General features: G+C 39.2%; 2 protein-coding genes across 3 annotated transcripts; one reads left to right on the forward strand and one right to left on the reverse strand.

The window, feature by feature from the left end:
* The first annotated feature begins 918 nt into the window (after positions 1 to 918).
* On the forward strand, positions 919 to 9,224 carry FGA (fibrinogen alpha chain). The gene is made up of 6 exons (XM_035548868.2): positions 919 to 969; positions 2,753 to 2,881; positions 3,913 to 4,096; positions 4,384 to 4,529; positions 5,156 to 6,230; positions 6,621 to 9,224. The coding sequence occupies exons 1-6, from the start codon at positions 919 to 921 to the stop codon at positions 7,328 to 7,330; spliced, it is 2,295 nt and encodes a 764-aa protein (XP_035404761.1). The 3' UTR covers positions 7,331 to 9,224.
* A 1,233-nt stretch (positions 9,225 to 10,457) lies between these two features.
* On the reverse strand, positions 10,458 to 18,261 carry FGB (fibrinogen beta chain). 2 transcript variants are annotated; one of them, XM_035548880.2, is made up of 8 exons: positions 18,134 to 18,261; positions 16,311 to 16,514; positions 14,858 to 15,041; positions 14,031 to 14,258; positions 13,308 to 13,421; positions 12,624 to 12,746; positions 12,158 to 12,443; positions 10,458 to 11,235 (listed from the first exon to the last, which is right to left on the reverse strand). In XM_035548880.2, exons 1-8 carry the CDS (start codon positions 18,206 to 18,208, stop codon positions 11,007 to 11,009), a joined length of 1,443 nt encoding a protein of 480 aa, XP_035404773.1. In that variant the 5' UTR covers positions 18,209 to 18,261; the 3' UTR covers positions 10,458 to 11,006. The 2 variants fall into 2 exon arrangements, with proteins under 2 accessions (XP_035404773.1, XP_050566290.1); XM_050710333.1 differs by lacking the exon at positions 12,624 to 12,746 and having other exon boundaries at positions 10,644 to 11,235.
* Positions 18,262 to 20,502: the final 2,241 nt, after the last annotated feature.

A 20,502-nucleotide genomic window follows, 5' to 3' on the forward strand; every position in this document is an offset into this window, starting at 1 on the left:
ACAGAGAGTTTTGTGAATGTCATGTTATTTAAACAATCAATCAATCAATCAAACAAACAAACAAAAAAAAACCGAGAGTGTTTTATTCTTTCAACTGATTAAGCCGACATTTGCCCAAGCAAAGATTTTCTTGCTCATTTCTGCTCTCTGTGGTGGCAACTTTTGAGACAGGCAGCATCTTCAAGCGTTTGACAGCCATGTACAATATTCCCCAGTAATAGTAAGGCTTGTTATAGATCTCACAGCAGCAGCACATTATCATCAATTGCCACACATAAACTATACCCTTTGTTCAAAAAAAAAAGAAAAGGAAATATAGCCCCTTAGAAATATTTAATTATTCTCAACATTTTTCTGGGACATTTTCAAATACTACTATATTGTGCTCTTCATAAATATGTGTTCAATTCACACAGTCCATTTGGTCATAGATAGCCTATATCAACCTTTCTAAGACAAGTACTTGCTTTAGAAGGCCCACGGGATCATAGTCACAGAGAAAGGGCAAATCAATGACTTCCTTTTTCAAATATCGACTGTTTGATTACACTAGCTAAATTCCTGTCACACAGAGTGTGTCTTCCAGTGGTTGAGTATTCCGGGATGCTGCTAGATCCTGCATATATCTTAGCTGAACATCTGTTTACAAAAAAAATAAGCTTTAAACAGATTTATTTTTTTTCCTGGAATTCATGGTGTTGCCCTCATGTTGGTGCTCTACAATCTTATCTGGAGCAAACAGCACCAGAAACTTGTGCAAGAGGCCTTAGGTAATCACCTGGGGACATCTGGCATGTTTTGTCTCCAAACAGAGGGAAAATAATGATTAATCTCAGATTTTCATTAAGGTTTAAATTGCATCAAAAGACGAGAGAAGAACATCCTCTCAGTCAGAGTTCTGCTCGCTCTTCTCTGAAGATGATATCCATGAGGATCCTCTGTGTGTTGCTCTGCCTCAACTTAGCCTGGGTATGAGTTTGCTTACTTCATTCTTTTCATATCATGCTGATTTGAAGAATGAAGGTTTATTTAATCTTCATTCATTAGATACATTTTGGCTGTCACCTAGCTTGTGAAATTCAATGCACACACATATGCACAAGCTTACTGTAACCAATTCAGTGCTGGACTTTCACATCAGCAGTTCTTGAATATCCATTTCTCTAGTTTTGCTTAATCTGGTTTTGCTGAATCTGCTTGGCTTTCGGAGCAGCAAAGCAGATACATTAACATGAATTCCTAGATTCATAGATGATGCTGTGAGTCTTAAAACTGACTGACTTGGATGCTAGTGGCTCCAGCAAGTCAGGAATTTTCAAGTTTATTTTAGGGTAAATTCTACTCTCCTTTGGGTAGAACATCTCAGTTTACCACTACAATATTTTCCAGCTACAAATAACACATAATGCCTTTATCATGAAATACCAATTATACAACAGTGATTCCTGTGACAGCAGCATCAGGTTAAAGCAGATTTAAGTAAGAATCATTTTTTAGATAAGGAAAGTGATAGTCTTGATTTTCAACTATGCTAATATAACTTTGCCCTTTTTTTTCATTTAGGTCTCAGCCCATAATCCTATGTTAGTCCTTATGTTTCTCTTTGTGACTGTGTTTTGAAGAAAGTAGATATTTTAACAAATGACAGGAGTTACATGAAGCAGATCTGACAAAACAGAAGCAGTCATGTTGGAGCTGTCAGTGCTGAAAGGGCACAGACCATCTAAAATTAAACTTTTTATTTGTTATTTTGTTAACAGGCAGTTGGGCCAGATCCTCAGGATGAATCAAGCCAAAATGAATCAACACTCTAGTTCCATAGAGATGAGGTTCTGGCCCTGAAGTCTGAAATTAGGGAAACTTTCTCTGCCTCAGAATAAATCATTAATCTTTTTAAGCATTAATTATACTGCTTGAAAAGAAGGTAAGATATGTGCAGATGAGTCTAGTCAGACCTAATTACACATCAAGTCTTCAAACAGTCTCCTTCATCTTTTATGAAAAAAAAATATTTTCCAGTCCTTTACTGAGCAATAACACAGTAGGAATCTTTGCAATGTTTTGATTTACAATTAGTTAGTGTAAATGTATTCTTGCTTCTCAGGTTTCAAGAAAATCTCAATACATTTCTTTCTTCTCTTTCCATTAGCAGAGTGGAATCCATTCATCACTGACATTAGTAATTTTATTACAGTGTTATTAGCTTTCTTGTTCTTTATGTTGGGCAAAACACTGCTACAAAGTTATATTTAGCAACTTTGATTAAAATCAGAAACAGGAATGGGAAAACTCAATTCATATATATATTTAAGACAGTTTTGGGTAGATTGGAGGGGGTAGAATGAAAACAGAAATTTAGAAATATGACAGCAAACAGATGTAGAACACAGAAATTTCAAAGCATATGCTTTATCTTAAGCAGTTTGAATCTAATTTCAAGTTGTTTTTTAACATTTTTTAAGTTTGCACAGAGCACAAGATCACCCTTTAATGATATTATCATATATCCTGAGCGCCTTTCATTAATTTTAAGGTGCATTAATTTAAAGAATCGAAAAGCTTTATTGTAAGAAAATCATATCTTACAAGAAATGCGAGGAATAAAACCCTTGCATTGCTGGGTGATTCTTTCCACATGGCTGCATTTTCTGTAGCAGTGATGCCACTGAGTGCTTAAGTGCTTAAATTTCCATTCTCTTGACAACTGTTTAGACAATCTCAGGTTTGCACCTCGCCTTTTTTCACCTGGCAGGCGCAGGATGGAGAGAGCACCTTTGAAAAGGAGGGCGCAGGTGTGCGTGGTCCCAGGATCGTGGAGCACATGCAGCAGTCCACCTGCAAGTTCGAGAAGAACTGGCCCATCTGCGCGGATGATGACTGGGTGAGCAACGAGCTTTGGGGACGAAAACTGGGCACTCACAGACTTCAGCCAGCCTGCTCCGATGGGTGTCATGCAGTCTGTACACATTTGAGCCTTAGATCTGAGAGAGGGCAGCTAAACCTTCACATCAGGGCATCGTGGTGAGGTGTCCTGGGGAAAAGAAAGTAAGAAAGCAACACAACTGTTGCTGAAGAAGAAAGAAAGAGAAGGAAGAGCAGTTTGTAAAGGTGCAGAATTGGTCTGGAATAGAAAGACTAAATAAAAGAAGATTATATATATGTATTTTCAGAATTTTGATATTGCTGCTTTTGGAGTCAGTAAGAGAAAGGCAATTGAAAGGAAGATGCGTGACAAAGAAAAATAAGTAAAAATAACTCATATTTCAGGAGCTACTTTTTAGAAAACTTGATGACAAAACATTCAGTAAAAGATTTGTAATGACTGACTGAATGTCTCTGTGTATAAACTGTCAGTTTGTCTTCTTCTTGCCTCTTACATCTCAGCTCACCTTTATGCTATATTTATAAGATGTAATCTTGCCAAAGAGCTTTAGTTTATAAAGAACATTAGGCTTTTCTGAGGAAAATTTTGCTTTAAAAACTTGATCTAGGACATCCTTTCTCAAACTGGACAAAAAAGCTCTCCTTACAGCAGCCTTTTGGGAAACAAATAAGGTTTTTTGTTTGTTTGTTTTATTTTACTCTTGAGGAAAAGAGTAAAAGGAAAAATAAGGGTTCCTCATCCCTGCTTACAGCAGGTTTCATGGGATGCACTACAGTGATTCCATCACACCAGTCTCAGAGGTGCAGGACATGAAGGATCAGCTCTGAGGTGGTTTTCTCTAAGTCACACAAGTCCTTGGCAAAGTCATTGGATCAACAAGGCAGAACACCTGAAGAGAAGTTGCATTATCTTGCCTTTTTTTTTTTTTAGTGTGTTTTAAGTGCAGGCAAAAATCTGTAAACATATTGATAAAAATAAGGCACGCTCATGGAGACTTTAACACAATTATTTCTTTCTTCCAATCTTAGGGTACAAAATGTCCATCAGGCTGCAGAATACAAGGACTGATTGATGACATGGACCAGGATAATAGTCACAGAATAGACAAAATTAGGCAGCTGCTCGCAGACAATCAGAACAACTATAAAACGTCCAATCGGATAATTGTGGAAACCATAAATATACTAAAACCAGGCCTGGAGGGTGCCCAGCGTAAGTATCTCACTCAGTTTTATAATTCATTGCTGATTTTTTTGTGTGTGCATAAACAGTATTTAGCAAAAATATATGCTGTACTGGCCCTCATTATCAAAAGCCAGAATAAACATAATAATGCATGACTCTTAACTAGTAACTGATAAAAACTAATGTAACTTTTTTCTGCTTAGTGTTATGAGAAATATGTTAAGCACGTTTTAATTGTGTATTTTAAATTATGCCACTCTTTTAGGAAAGAAAGTCACATGTGCATAGCTGACCATGATGCATTTCTGTTTCAGAGCTTGATGAGAATTACGGTCAAGTGTCAGCAGAATTGAGGCGGAGAATTGTGACATTAAAGCAGAGAGTTGTTACTCAAGTGAACAGAATTAAAGCTCTGCAAAGCAGCATCCAGGATCAGGTGCTGGAGATGAAGCGCTTGGAGGTAAGCAGCTGCATATTGTTTCCAGAGCTTAGCTACAGAGCGAGGAGGGTCTGTTATACCATGCACAGCAAGCTGTGCTCCATCCAGAAGGAAAACACTATCTGACCTGCTATGGCAAATCCCCAGAGGAGTTGCTTTCTGTGGGGCTTGCTTTTCTTTTCCTGCTGCATGGGAACCAGCATGAGCTGAGGAGGGCTCCTTGTCCCGTCTGCTCTCAGGCAGGCAGCCAGGTTTACTGATGCTGTATCTGCTGATAAGTGGCTCTGTGTGGGACAAGTCTCCTCCTGTAAGGAGCTGCTAGTCATTGAGGACAAGGGGGGAGAGGTCCTGTCCTTCAGGACACCCTTATACCCCAAAAGCAAACGGAGCAGAAACTGGGAACATGCCACAATGTATTTCTCCATGGCACTTATGTGCATTGTGCCACTGTGTGTGTTGTATTTACAGTGGAAATGAAGCCAGGGTAGGTTTTGAAATGGAGCTTGGAGTTTCAAAATGGAAAAGCTTGGCTGTAGATGGGAGGTACCAATGCAGCTCCCACTTTTCCCCAGTCCAGTTAAAGAATACACTTGCTTGAGAAAGTCAGGCAAGTTCCCTAACCGAGTTATTTCTCTCTGTTTATGTAGGTGGACATTGATATTAAGATACGAGCTTGCAAAGGAAGCTGTGCTAGAAGTTTTGATTACCAGGTGGACAAAGAAAGCTATGACAACATCCAGAAGCAGCTTACCCAGGCCAGCTCCATCAACATGCACTCAGACCTTCAAACAACCACCTTGAGCACACTGAAAATGAGGCCACTTAAGGACTCAACTGTTCCTGAGCATTTTAAGCTTAAGCCTCTGCCAGAAATGCAAGCTCTGAATGCATTTAGTAACATCAGGCAGATGCAAGTGGTGTTAGAGAGACCAGAAACAGGCTCGAGTCCCTCCCGAGGCGAGACCATCTATCACGTGGCAGAATCGAGGGGGGATGGACATTCCCACACCAGCAAATTAGTTACTTCTCCTCATGGGAGAGACACCCCTAGCCTGGGAGACAGAACCACCACTGTTCATAGATGCACCAAAACTGTCACCAAGAAAGTTGTTCCTGGCCCTGATGGCCCCAGGGAAGAAATAGTTGAGAAAATGGTTTCTTCTGATGGCTCAGACTGCTCCCACTTGCAAGGACTAGGAAATGCTGGAGGTGAAGGAAGCATGTACCATTTCAGTGGGCCAGGTAGCTTCCACAACCTAGACAAGTTTTTCCCTGACTTAGAGCCCTTTCTTACCCACGATTCTGGATCCAGTGGCAGTAGGCACTCTAGTGGATCTAGCACCATTTCAACTACCAGCCGTGTCATGGGGGCAGGCAGCAGCCACCTGGGTGCAGGAACATCCAGCCACACAGCATCTTACGGAGGGAAAGACAAATTCTCTGACTTAGGAGAGGGGGAAGAAGATGACTTTGGAGGACTCCAGTTTCAGCCTGGATTCTCGTCTAGCGGTGCAAGTCACTCCAAGACTGTAGTTACCAGCTCCTCTTCTAGTTTCAACAAGGGAGGCTCCACTTTTGAAACCAAATCACTAAAGACCCGTGAAATATCTGAGCAGCTAGGTGGGGTGCAACACGATCAGAGTGCAGAGGACACCCCAGACATTCAGGCACGCAGCTTCAGAGCGGAAAAAGTGAAGCAAAGGACAGCCAGCACTGGGAAAGGTACACAGGCTCACAGACATAGCTACTGAGGTAGTGGAGCCAAACTCCATCCATAACCAAACTGGCAGAGTGGTTTTAGGTACTGCAGTATAACGATGTGATGATAAAATGCCAGAACTGTGTCTGTTTGTTGCCACCTTGGGAAAAAAAAAAAAAAAGGGGGAAATTATATCATTAATATTCGGGTATTATATAAACAATTCACAGGTTAAGAAATATGTAACGTTTTCTTCTCTCAATTCTTTTTAACGTTGCCTGTCATTATACCTAATGTAGTCCGAGACATGTTTAACAAATTTTCCTCAGAGCTATTGCTACTTGGATTCCTCTGAAGTTTTTATTAAATTTTACTGATAACTCCTGTCAAACCAGATCAACTTTTTTTTTTAGACTGCGATGATATCCGCCAGAAACACACTTTTGGTGCCAAAAGTGGCATTTTCAAAATCAAGCCAGCGGGATCCAATAAGGTTTTGTCAGTTTATTGCGACCAAGACACCACTTTGGGAGGATGGCTATTGATCCAACAGAGAATGGATGGATCAGTGAATTTTAACCGGACCTGGCAAGACTACAAGAGAGGTTTCGGCAGCGTGGATGCCAAAGGGCGAGGAGAGTTGTGGCTGGGCAATGAAAACATTCACTTGCTGACTCAGAATGACACTCTGCTTCGCGTAGAGCTAGAGGACTGGGATGGAAATGCTGTGTACGCAGAGTACATCGTGCAGGTAGGGTCTGAAGCAGAAGGGTACGCCCTCACCGTGTCCTCCTATGAGGGCACGGCTGGGGACGCACTGGTCGCCGGCTGGCTGGAGGAGGGCACCGAGTACACGTCCCACGCCCAGATGAGGTTCAGCACCTTCGACCAGGACCACGACCGCTGGGAGGAGAGCTGTGCAGAGATGTATGGGGGCGGCTGGTGGTACAACAGCTGCCAGGCAGCCAACCTCAATGGCATTTACTACATGGGGGGTCACTATGACCCACGGTACAATGTTCCCTATGAGATCGAAAATGGAGTTGTCTGGATGCCGTTTAGAGCCTCTGATTACTCCCTGAAAATTGCTAGAATGAAAATCAGACCCGTGGACACCCTGTAGAAGGACAGGCATTTATTATATGTGTCATAACTAAAAGATGAAAAGATCTTTTATATATATATGCGTGAGGTACCTTTACCCTATGAATGTGAAGGCAACTGGACACACAGCTCGTGGCTTACCAAATAAACACTGATTAATTATTAACAAAATAGTTTTCATCTTCTTTATAATTGAAAAACTTTTAAAGGAAATATTGATTTTAAAAAGCTTTTTATATAAACCTTGTCTGCAACCTTTCTATCAGTCCCTTTATAAAACTTCAGTAAACATCTCTCTGATTGACAGAGTACTTCTTACTAACATGTGTTAGGCTTTTCAACATGCTAAACACGTTAAAGGTCAAAAACTCACAAAATGACTATCCCTAACTCATGCCTTACACAGTTGTTCCAGAAGTGTGAAAAATGACATTTGTGCAGCAATTTTCTAAAATGCAGCTTGAGTTTATCTTGATGGTGATTTGGAAGGGGAGTCTTGGGTATGCCAATAGCAGTGACATCAGTCTACTGAAGAAATAAGCAATTCAAAGTGACAAATTGTGGTGCTCTTTGGAGCAAGTCAACAGCCTGGACTCCAACTTAATAACATTTGCCAGACTTAATCATTTACTTCAGCTGAGGAGAAAAATTCAAAATCCAGGTGATACCTATATCAAATATGCTGCCTCAAGTTTTATCACAATAATTTAATATTTAAATGTCTGCCTTGCACCTTCCTCCTGAGAACTGAAAAAAACTTTTTTTTTTTCTCTCGGGTTTATTCATTATCACCAGCATAAAAGGTTTCGGGGCTGGATGGTAATTTTATTGCTGTTAGTACTGGATAGATGAGGATATACAAAGTGTACTGCTCACATTTCTGCAGCTACATCATGTATGCAGCACTAAGTTGCCTAACCTTTCATAGGTGTTGAAAATAGATACTAAACCAGTTCATTGCTCTACATGAACACAAGAAATAAATAGAATAGAATCCAGCCATACAAAGCCTGTAGGGCTAGATCCCTATTTTAGTGAAGCCAGCAGATATACACTTGAAACATGCCCAGGTTTAGATCTTTTGAATGTGGTGTTACTATTTTTACCTGATCTTTTTCATGTTTCTCTCCACTGTTAAGATCCATATTTATGGATAAAATACACAAGTATTTACTCTTTTTATTTTTTCTGTGCTTCAATTGAGAAACAAGCATAAGCAGAATTGCTCGCCTCAAATCTTACTGGTCAGCATTTTTCACACCATTTAACAATATAATAAAATACTGAGAAGGCTCACTTTTAGCCTTTTTTCAGGGCTTCTCAAGCACAACCACTGCATAACATTTTTTGAAATTTTGCTGAAGAGCAGAGACATCTTTACAGCCAGATGTGTGGAGAAGTTTCTATGCTTTTGGAAAAGTTACTTCTGCTTTATGCCGCATGTTTTAGTTCCCTAGCCTCACTGGAAGCCTGTCTGAGGTGACACTGAATATCTGCACTCATGCAGTGTAATGCTGCCATGACATCTCCTCCTTGTCCTCCTGGACTCCAGAGATTAAATAAACATGAGAACTGTAAACGAGAATTTTAGACTGCCATCATAATCAGCTAAAGAAATGTTGAAGGTGAGAAGGATGGCCTCACTGACAAAAGGTCTTGATCTATACAGAGAGTTTGGTCCAAATCACAGATAGAATAAACAGATGCATTTGGGAACAGGGAACAAACAGATAACTGTCAGAATAACATTGATACATCTCTGTATTGCATTAGATGCCTCTAAAAAAGAAGGCAATTTGTGTTGTGTTTGCTTTAACTACCTTTATTATTCACAGGTAATGTACACATGGATAGGATTTATACAAGATGTTTTGTTTAAAGGGCTTAGCTGGTTTTAATAAAACCTTTTCGCAAATGGCAAAATGTGCTTCTCATCACTGCCTATGGTGTGCCCCCTGCTCAGTCAGCTCACCGGGTCAAGGTGCACCCATGCAACTCACAGGCAGAGTTCACAGGCAACTCGTGTTGTTGAGCCTGGCCACATTTCCGTCCTAAAAGGAAAATGTTCATGATAAAAATGCCAGTATACAGACAGTAAGTCAACCTCACTATCTAGCTCTCTTATGGTACAGCACCCCATCTCTCTTTGCTACAATTAGTTTTGTGTCTTGCCTAAACTTTCTTCAGCACTTCCAGGTCACGGGCACTTTCCTAGGCTTCTGGGCAAGCAAGGTATTGATCTGGCAATGGGAGTGGCACAGGGCAGTTCCCTCCAAAGCAGCTGTAGTAACAAGCCCCAAAGTCCCAATTACCCCATTAAGTGGTAAAGATAAGGGAAGACTGTAACAGACAGGGGCTGGGTGATTTGAGAGGATGCCAATATAAGGTAGGTAGGACCTGAATACTGTATTTAGCCCAGAGCCTGAAAGCCTCTCCGCTGTCCTGCCTGCAGTCTGCAAGGGTCATCATACTCAGTTTTGGGTGCCCCAGTACAAGAATAGCAATGACAAACTGGAAAAAGACCAGTAGTTAGCAGGCTGGAGCACATGGTATATGAGAAGGGGAACACAGCTGAGTTGGTGCAGGCTGGAGAATAGGAGGCTCAAAGCAGGGAGATATCTCTCTACTTGTTGCTGTCTTCAATATCATCTCATGGGGGTGACAGAGAAGGTTGCGCTGGACTCTTCTCACAGGTGCACGCTCATGGTATGTGAGATGACAGGCACTAATGGCTGCACAGGAAAATCTGAGCAGATATAGGGGAAAAAACATCACAAAGACAGTGGAGCAGAGCTGGCTGCCCATCAAGGCTGTAATATCTTCTTCAATATACTCAAAACTTGACAGGGCAAAGCCCTCAGGAACCTGATCTAACTTTGAAGTTGGCCCTGATTTGAGCATGAACTTGGCCAAGATGCTCTCTAGTGTTTCTTTCAAACCAGAACTAACCTATGATTGGAGTTACTAATTGCTCTTGTCCTGCAATAAGTGATTGTGTGAAAGACTTACTAGCCAGCTCCCCTAATACTATATAGGATATACTATAAAGATTGTGGGGTGCTGGAAAGGCTATGATGAGGTATGGTATGCAACCCAGTCTCCATAAAAGGGCATATTTAATCCAGGAAATAGGATGTGAACTAAGTGACTGTTAACCTACATGTTTTTTAGATTTATTTTTTTTGCTTTATTCCTTCTCAACTTGTTACACAGGTAGTTACCACATCTTTATGATACAAAAGAAAAAAACAGTGCTTTCTTTGGTGGAATGTGTTTGCTTCTCCCCCGATAATACTTAAAGACTTAGAAAGTGTGGAGAAAACTTCATTTTTAACGCTTTATTTAATGTTTTAGAAAACATTTTACAATAATCCTTTTCCTCTTCAAATTTGATATGGAACTTCTTTGTAAAAGAGTGAAAACAAATGTACATATACATATTTTATCAGACTTCTTTTAAACCAGTACTGCTGTTTTGTGAAGAAATGAAAAATGGAACAAAATACACTTATGGCTTATTTTCATAGTTCAGATTTTGATTTTCAGTTGCCATTGCTTTTCATTTAGATCACTATATGGTCCTACATATGCATTTGGTTCTCATATGTAAAGACAAGCCTGAATACCACGTTGAAAAACATAACCAGGTACAAATATGAAAAGAAAATCCCTGATTCTTTACACTTTTATAGCAGTTAATCTGGGAAGTATGGCTTGATTTTCATGCTAATCTTCTTCATTGAATACCATGACCCTTTCCAGTTCATCCATACAATACCATCGTCTGTACCATGTTTTGCCATGTCCCAGCTGTAGGACCCTCCCCAGTAGTATCTGCCATTGGGGTTGGCTGCGTGGCAACGATTGTACCACCATCCACCACCATCTTCTTTGGAGCACTGTTTTCTTGAATCTGTAGTTAACCTGATGAAGTAAAAGGAACAGTTAAGACAGATGAACAAGCAAATAAATGAGAGTACGTACTCGTGTCCCTGTACTGAAATTTGCAAACTACAACAAATATTTAAAATCCTCTCTGAACTTTCTGTAAAAGATTGACCATCACAAGTGTGTGCTATACAGTGCAGTTGGAACATTAAGTTGCTACAAGAAATAGGTAAAATTTTAGCTGCAACTCATTTGGAATGTCATTTTAGTTTACCAAATGATAACTACAATTACTTGCAGTTCATAATGATAATTGTAATATTGACACAATTTAGGGCCATTAGAAATAATGACAATTGTATGTCTTCCCAAATCTAAACAATTCCTTTATTTGTTAGTATGTAATCAGGTCTGAAAATAGAGATATATCATATGTTTTAGAGATACAGTGCTAAATTACATCCTTTACAAATGAGCTCCAGTCTTCTGAGTAGGCAGAATATATTTTTTTTTAATAATCTATTCCCTCAAGACCCATTACTGTGTTACAGGGGAGAGTACCAATATTCCTACTCAAGCAAGACAGTGCTTAGGACAAGCACTGCCACCATCAGGCTCTGACATTGAGAATATTGTATCCAGATTTGCCATTTTGTCTCTGGTAACATCATTCATGTAATCAACATAATTCAGTATGCTTGCTCCTTACGTGGCTGTGGAGCGGTGCTAACGTAATATAGTTTTACCTGTCCTTTAGCTATGTCAGTTCTGTCATTGGCTACACCAATGGGACAGTGTGAACACCTGGCCAGTAACTTGCAGTGAGAAACTTATTTTAGGTTACTATGAAATGCTGTGCAAACTAACAGCAAAGTAGAGAAATATTCTATATTTCTTTTAAGGAGAGACATATGGTCTGATAATTAATTTCTTTTAACTGTCTAATGTGGTTACATACCATCCATCATTGTCTCTGTCGTAAGTACTGAAGAACATGCCATTGTGAACTGTCATTGTCCTGTTTTCTCCATGCAACTGTGAAGCTCCTTCCATCAGAGCGTTGCCTGCATTGCCTCCGTAGTTACTAACTGAAAGCTGGTACTTGTTTCCTTCATTATGTATGGTGAAACCTCCATAGCGAGCTGATACTTTATCACCATTCCAATCTTCCATTTCAATTAAAACTTTAGTGGGCCCTATCTTGGTAAGTTGGCTGATTTTGTCATTTCCAAGCCAATATTCACCTGAGAAACAACAAACGAGAGCTCCGTGAAATTAATTTCACAATATACTTCAAGGTAACTTTATGATTTGCCCACGTCTGCCAAAGCAGATTGGTTAATTTTAAAAAGTCATAGTGCTTCAAGAAATATAAGAAAACAGTTTCGGTAAGAACTCTTCATGTTTCCTGCTCAGTGTTTTACCTGGTGTATCACAGTAGTTCTTCCCTCCACTCTTTGCAACATTTCCAAATCCCCTTTTATATTCATCCCACACTCTTCCAAAATTAACACTGCCATCCTGGCGGTTCTGAATCAAAGTCCAGCCTGCAGGAGCAACAATATTTAGATTAATTTGCTCTTATGAAAGGAGCATGAAATATTAAGATACAGCCCTTCTATCATCATCTCAAGGTGAAGCACGTGACTTCCTTGCAGCAAGTCTGAGTTTTCACTGTTTATGAGTTCAGCCTTGCCATTTTTACTCACTCTGAAGGAGTGCTTTGCTTCATGAGGAAATGTGTAAAAAAAACAGAAGGTGAAAGAGTGACCCAGTTTTTTTGGCTAGCATGTAGTAGCAGGGCAGGAAATGAGCCAGACCCTCCACTTCTGCCCACACATTGTCCATTTTAGCCATAGTAAGTATTCACCAGTCCCTTCCCATTAATTTATTTCCATTTTCATTATAAAATGTCCTGCGGTGTATCTGAAGATGACCAACAAGACTTTCTTGAATTAGTCAGACTTAATTCTCTAGAAACTACAAAAATTGCAGTTCTGTATTTGGTTGTTTAAATTGCAAGTTACTACTACTTTTTTTTTTTTTTTTTACTTTTTTTTGTGGAATTCTTATTAATTAATATTTTAACAACATTGTTTCACACTAACCTCCATTATCTGTTTCCATGTCACAGTATACTCTGTATGGTCTGACGAAAGGATCTGGTTGGATGAGGTACATTTCAGATGTTTCACCTCCCTTTCTGAAAATATCCTCACATTCTGCAAGAATAAACCAGAGACTCTGTTACTGAAAGAGCTCTGAACTCCTTGGTTTGCTGATTGCAATGGAACAATTTTAAAGATGTATTTATGTACTTTGATTTTGATTTCCATACTACATTGTATGAAAGAAGCAAAGAAGAAAGAACAGCATACTTGGATTGTTTTACTTTTCTAGATAAGCATTTCTAAAAGTTCAACCTGAACAACTGAAGACTATTTATATTTTAATGACTTTTTGAATTGGACAAGCTTGTAAAAAAAAGAACCTTTCTTGATTGAAAAAGTAAAGAGTACAACTACGAGAGTCACAAATGTATCACCTTCACCTCACTGAAGGTGAGCATGATTTACTTTACTTCTTCAAAATGCTACTGGCCAATGATGATGACTAGATATTAGGTAAGACAATCTTTGGTCTGACCAGTACAGGTCAGTCAAAAGATTTTTTCATATTGCATAACTATCTGTCTTTTCTGCTATCCTAATCAGTGTCATAGGTTTCAGAGCAACCAACTCACACCACCACCAATTGAATGATGTGTTTATCAATATGCACAGTGATATAAATGTGAGAAGAAAGAGATGTTATTATAGCTAAATGAGTACCTTTGCCTGTAACCACTGGAATATTACAGGAAGCAACGCATGGGGAACGGCAGTAGTCTGTTTGGGTTGCAATGGCATTTTCCAGTTTCTGGATCTTTTTGTATAAAGAGTCCATGACTGCACGAAGGACCCTGAGGCTTGATGGGATGTTATTGTCCAGATTATCCTTTATATAATTATAATGCAATTCCACTTCTGTGTTATACTCAGAAAGTAAAATATCATTGTCTAGAAAAACAATTAGATGAGAAGCAGATTAATTTTCAATGTTACGAAAAAGTCAAGAGCAATCTGTAAGCACAATCTGAGAAGCCACTTGTTTTCTCAGTGGGGAGGAAGGATATACGTGTCTTTTGCTTACCTTTGCACACCGTGCAAAAACTATGAAGAGATTCTTGGAAAATTATTACATGTGCACCATTGTTTCTTTGCAAGCTCATAGATTTATCAGTGTTGCTATATTCTGCCAAAGAACTGTAACTAGCTTCTTTCCAGAGAGCCATGGTGCCAAGCCAGGAGCTGGGCATAACGGAGTCGGATGGATCATAGAATCATAGAATTGTGAAAGCAGGTAAGAGAGGGGGCAACCCTTACAGTTAAAGGCCTAATAAGAATCTTGCTTCAGTATGAGATCCATTCCTTTGACTCTCTCAAAAATATATATATATTTTAAAGATTTAAGACAGCACAGTGATGGAACCCTACTTTGCTAGATATTCTACTGCATTTTTAACTTTTTTTTTTTAAAGTCCTGTTAGCAAGTAATAGTAGCAGTGTCAATAGAACTGTAACATTATTTACATTAATGATTCATAACAATAGCATACCTTTTCTTTGTTTTTGTGTCTTTACCAGTTTATCATCTATCATAGTCACATATTGATAGAAAGTTGTAGAAGTATCAGAAAATTTGGTCACTTTGTCTTTTAGATCACGAATAACTGATGTCACAGTTTTTTCCTGTTTTACCAGTGCAGTTTGCAGTTCACATCCAGTTGGACAGAGTACTCCCTTAAAAAAATAAATAAATAAATAACAAGGGCTGTGCATAAAAATCAAGTAAAAAATAGAAGTTTCTAAACTAGTCAGTGAATGACCATAGCTTTGAAAACATTGAATAGTTAGTAATATGTGACCATATATTTAGGCATCAAGGTACAGGCTTAAGACATTTAACTACTATGAAGAAGCTGCAGTGTGAAGGGAAGGAAGGTGCCCTGAGTACCCCAACAGGACTCCTGTTGAAGCTCTTTGGAAAAGGCCTTTCTTCACACTTTTGGGTCCACTATCTGCTTTTCACTTTTCTGCACTTTTAAATGTTCACGGTGTTAAGCCACCTGATCTATAACTAAAATCTGTCAGGAACTAGCTGGTGTCCATGCATGTTTATATCTACCCCTTCCTCTTTCACTATCCTCAGAAAATCAACCATGTTCTCTACACCTCTGTTATATACATCTTGAACTGGCCATGTATATTTCATTTAAAAATGGTCACGTCAAGAAGTCAAGCACTGCACCGTCAACGATAACTGTTTTAAAAGAGGTGGGGAATTCAGAAGTCCTGTGAGAAACGGAATACCCAGACAGCAGGGAGACCCTAACCATCGTGTATTCATTAAGCTTCAGTAGGCTTCATTTGTTGGAAACCTCCATAGTGAAACTTGCTCTCAGACACTTAAGATGCCATCACAGCTCACAGTCTCTGGCAGAGACCACAGCAGAGACTGTGTGATATACTACTGCCAGGCAGCGAGGAGTACGCTACGTATCAGCATGCTCCCATGCTCTTCTGTAAGAGCTGGAGCAGTGACTGAATGTAGACTATAATTATGGTTTGAAACAAATTTTAAGACGTGAGGTTTTGGTGCTTTTTTTGTTTGTTTTTGTTCTTGGAGCTCCTTGAGGTTACCTGAAGCCCAAGCCAGCTCTTTTGCAGAACTTTTTTCTGTCATTCTTAATAGTCACCTATGCAAGGCAATAGGGAAAGTGCAGGGTAACCCACAGACGCTTCCTTTCCTCATTTATGGTTTGAACCTTTTCTCCCCTTACTCACTGTAGGCTGTCTGGCTTTGTGACTAGTCCCATGGACTCTATATCGCTGCTCTTCTGAATAAAGCTCAACCAAACCCAAACAAAAAGATGTTAAGTTGTGCTGCTTTAAACGAATGACCATTCCATATTTGGCAAAGAAAACTCTAGTTCAGCACACTAGAAGAAAAGGACAGGCTGCTAACAACCGCGCCATCCTCCATTTCTATTCAGACGAGGAGACACCTACCAGCTCCTCGTGAGGATGCTTGCAGCCACCAGCATCGGGGTAGACGATACGTTCCTTCTTGCTGCCCTGCTTATCGCGCTTTGGCGGCCGGGGCTGATACCCAGGTCCGGAGATGGGAGGTGCCACGGGTCTGAGCGTGGGGGCCGTTTCTCGCCTTTTGTCTAGGGGTCGGTGGCCTCGAGCCCCAGGTTGAGGGCTTTCGTCCTGCAAAGCCAGGGGAGAGGAAGCTCTCTGAGTCTGGGATTGCTATTGCAAAATGCTATGCACAGGATGACAGTATCCATTCAGCACTCTATTTCAAACAGCAAGGAAAATTGTGGATTGGAATAAAAACAGCAACAGCTGAAATACAATACCGACATTATGTAAAAATTATCACAGCGCTTTTCCTTGTAAAAGCAGCACGCTCTCTCCACCTAGGGACAGACAAACTAAAAAGCCTTTAAACCAAAGCAAAACAATGTTTAAGTATTTCATTCTGACTAAGGAATAAAGTTGATATAGCTCAGAGCCACTGAGAATCATGAAACTTGAAGTGGTGGGATTAAAAAAATATGTTAGAAATAAGAGGGGTAGGAAGAATATTCACCATCATGTGAATATTCAGTGTCCCAGTGGCATAATCAGTAAGATTGCTCAGTCACAGTCCTCATGCCAGGTTTTTAGAACTTCTTCGGATGCCCATGTTCCTCCTCCCTCCCAGAAGCAGGAACAACAGCCCCCTGCATCCCAAGCTGTGTTTTGCCAGCAGCAAAGGCTTACACATCGTCTCCTAAGGAGAACACTGCCCCTGTGAGGCTTCACTCCTATTGGCAAACAGAAACACCATCTTAACAATTTCATTTCTTTGAGAAACTTCCATCCTAAAGTTTATCCTGAAAGACCAGTAGGTCAAGCAAGGAAACTAAATTATTTGTTGAAATGAAACCTATTGAATCGTTAGTTGTTTGAACAACTGGATCAAAATCTTTGACCATCTCCAATCCCATTCAGACTTAACTGACAAACATTTGTAAGGACCCATGAGCAGAAGCTTCGAATAGTTCCAAACGTAGGCAGCAAGCAAATCACAAAACTGCTGAAAATGATTTAGTGTGGTAATCTCATCAATAATCAATGTACGTACATAAACATTTATGTTGTATAACAGAAAATAAACTAATTTCTGGTCACCTGAACCTATTTCTGACCTATTTCATTTTTGCAAGGATTTCGAAAATATAAAAACCATACTGAAATTATAAATAAAATTTCCTAATAAAATATTTTACTTATAGAAAACTAAATACAGGTTAAATTATTTTAGATTGATCCTCATTGCTTACCTTTTGGTTTAGCAACTACCACCTCTCCATTTCAAATATAAATCTGACAGTTAATGATCTGGTGGCTGATTTTTTTTTCCCAATGTCTACTGAATCTATAGTAAAATTGTTCCTGTCTTTCAGACAGGGCATGATTAATTACACGTTTCTATGGCTTTGCACATTACAAATGAATTGTCTGTAACATCAAATGTCAAAATTGCTACCTAAATATCCTTAAATAAATTTAGCTAAATAACTAATCTTACCATTCTCCATTCCCTACAGAGAAAGAAAGGAAACAGGAAGAAAGTATATCCAAAACTAGAAAATAACCATTGCACTGTTAAATACAAATGAAGAAATAACTGAAAGATTATTTCTCTGAGCAGAAAAAGAACATGCACTGTATAATTTCTAACTTAGCTAAGTCATACAAGCCAAGTAAGTCATGCATGCAATTAAATAAAATTAATTATTTTCACTCTTATTATTATTAATTCCAATCAATATTACAACCTCATCATCGTAATCAGTAAAACTCTGGGATTTAATGGAGGAAACACAGAGCAGGAGCAACAGGAGCAGCTTCATGGCGCTGGCTTGCTTGAGCTGCTCAGTGACCTTCTCCCATCAGCAGCTCTGACAGGGCAAGATCCTCTCTGTTCCTATATATACAGGTGGCAACCCCAATTTCCAGCTTGACACTGATAGGACCAACCCTTCAAAGCAATCAATGCTTTCCTGTTAACATTTAACATTTCTCTTCTCTGTGTGCCTGAATACATTCGATGTTGAGCAATCTCTCTGGACATCTCTTATCTACGTGTCCCAGAGACCTCTGTTGCTGCTGGCATCAACTAAATGTTTAAAAACTTAAAAGTACCTCCTGCTCAGATTACACAAGTTACCATGTTCTCAAAAATTACGAGTCTTACAAGACTGAAAAAAAATTGACAGCTGAGAAGGTGAACATCCAAAGAAAAGAAATGTTGTCAAATATTGACTGTGACATCTCCTTGCTTATTTTCTCCCTGATGAAAATTTGAATGCTTCAGTAATAGCATATTAAATCTGAATTAAACTCACCTCACACAGAATGCTACACCCTTCTAAATAGTTCTAATGGCACCTGGATATGCAAGCCTTTGGGTCATTTTAAGTACAGTACATATGAGTAAACTAATTTTTCTCAAGAGGAAGAAGATTCAGTAGCTCAATGAATATTCTGAAAATTCACACTAATTATGTAAGATTCATGTTTTATTTTTACTTTCATTGCTGATGAGCCTTCTACTGAGCTATGTGGTTTGTAGCAAGGTTTGTAGAAACAGTGCATTTCAAGAAACTGTTACAAAGCAAATTCCACATTTCTTTTGCACACATCCTGCATTTCAGTTGCACAATACCAAAATCAATAAATAAATAACTGTACAATAAATTCAATGGATACAGGATAGATTAGCCAATAAAACTGAGCTTTGAATACTCCTAAAGAGCTGCTAGTACTAATTTATAAATTCTGTAATTGTAAAACTTTATATGAGTAGGGTAGTTTATTTTAAAAAATTAGATAATTAACTAGACCTGTCAGAACTGACAAAGAAAAAAAAATCATTCTATGTTCATTACATTAAAAAAAAGTGTGAAAACATTGCTCAGCTATAATTAAAGATCAGATTAATATTGTAAGCACAAAGCAATACTTTTTTATTACTTCAGCAATGACATTGTAAATGAGTTAAAATAACAACATTTTACATATTAATTTGCTGTTTTCCTTTTTAACACAAGAAGAGTACATCATAGCCTTTATTTAAATACTTTTAATAATCTTTTAAAGTAATATGGTATGAAGTTATTTGTAATCACAGTGGATCATACTTTCTGATACTTTTTAAGAATATGGCATATCACAGCTCTCATATAAGCAGTTTTAACATTTTAGTGTCTGCATATCCTACAATTTTTGCATGTATTACAGATGATTGTGTTATACTGAATTAATTCAAATGTGCAGAATGAAGGCCTGCACACTTTTTTAAAGTCATTCCTATCGATGTCTGAGGACGTTAGCAGGAGCAAGCCATAGGCTGAGCTTCTCTTTCAGAGACCAACCTAATGGAGCAGGAGATTTTGTGATACAAAGACAAGAACAGCTAAAATTGCCTGTTTTAGCTCTTTTTCCTGTATTCACGCCGTTGTCAGAGTTCTGGTAAACTATGGAGATTCTCGAAATAGGAAAACTGTTTAACCTGGCTGGTTTAATCATTAAACAGCTTGGCCCCAAATGAGCCATGGCTCAGGAAGCTCTTACTCCCCTGAATATGATCCCTTGTGTGAGGGACTTACACTAACACTATTAGCTTTGGAAGAACACAAACTTATCCCTATAGAAATTAAGGAAGCCTGTCTGTGGCCAAAACTGACATCATCAACATGTTACTTATATGCAACGATGCCAGCCAAGATACCATATGCCCTGTCATTATCACTGGTTCTGGGCATCTCCCAGAACCTTAAATGCAGTTTTCCCCATACCGTGCCATGGTGAAAGTTCAGTCACCCTCATTTTATGTATAAGGAAGGGGCACAGTGATGCTGAGCCTTTCCCAGGGCTTACAGGTAGTGGGCCAGTGGAGAACTAAAATGGTGTCCCACTAGTCCTGAGTTAGGAACTTGGCCTTAAATTATCTTGCCTTGGTCCATGCAAATCTTCATGATATTTGTCTTGAATTCATTCTGAAACGACCACTACGTTCTGCAGTAGCTCATGGTGTCCTTCCTCAGGCACTCAGAGCTCTTTGCATGTGGTGGCCAAAGGTGGCTATGTCCATGCAGAGCGTGTCCAGCACAAGTGGCAGGGGTTGGCACGGGAGCTGAGCCTG

The sequence above is a fragment of the Cygnus atratus genome, chromosome 4 (assembly GCF_013377495.2).
Source record: "Cygnus atratus isolate AKBS03 ecotype Queensland, Australia chromosome 4, CAtr_DNAZoo_HiC_assembly, whole genome shotgun sequence".
Taxonomy (NCBI): domain Eukaryota; kingdom Metazoa; phylum Chordata; class Aves; order Anseriformes; family Anatidae; genus Cygnus; species Cygnus atratus.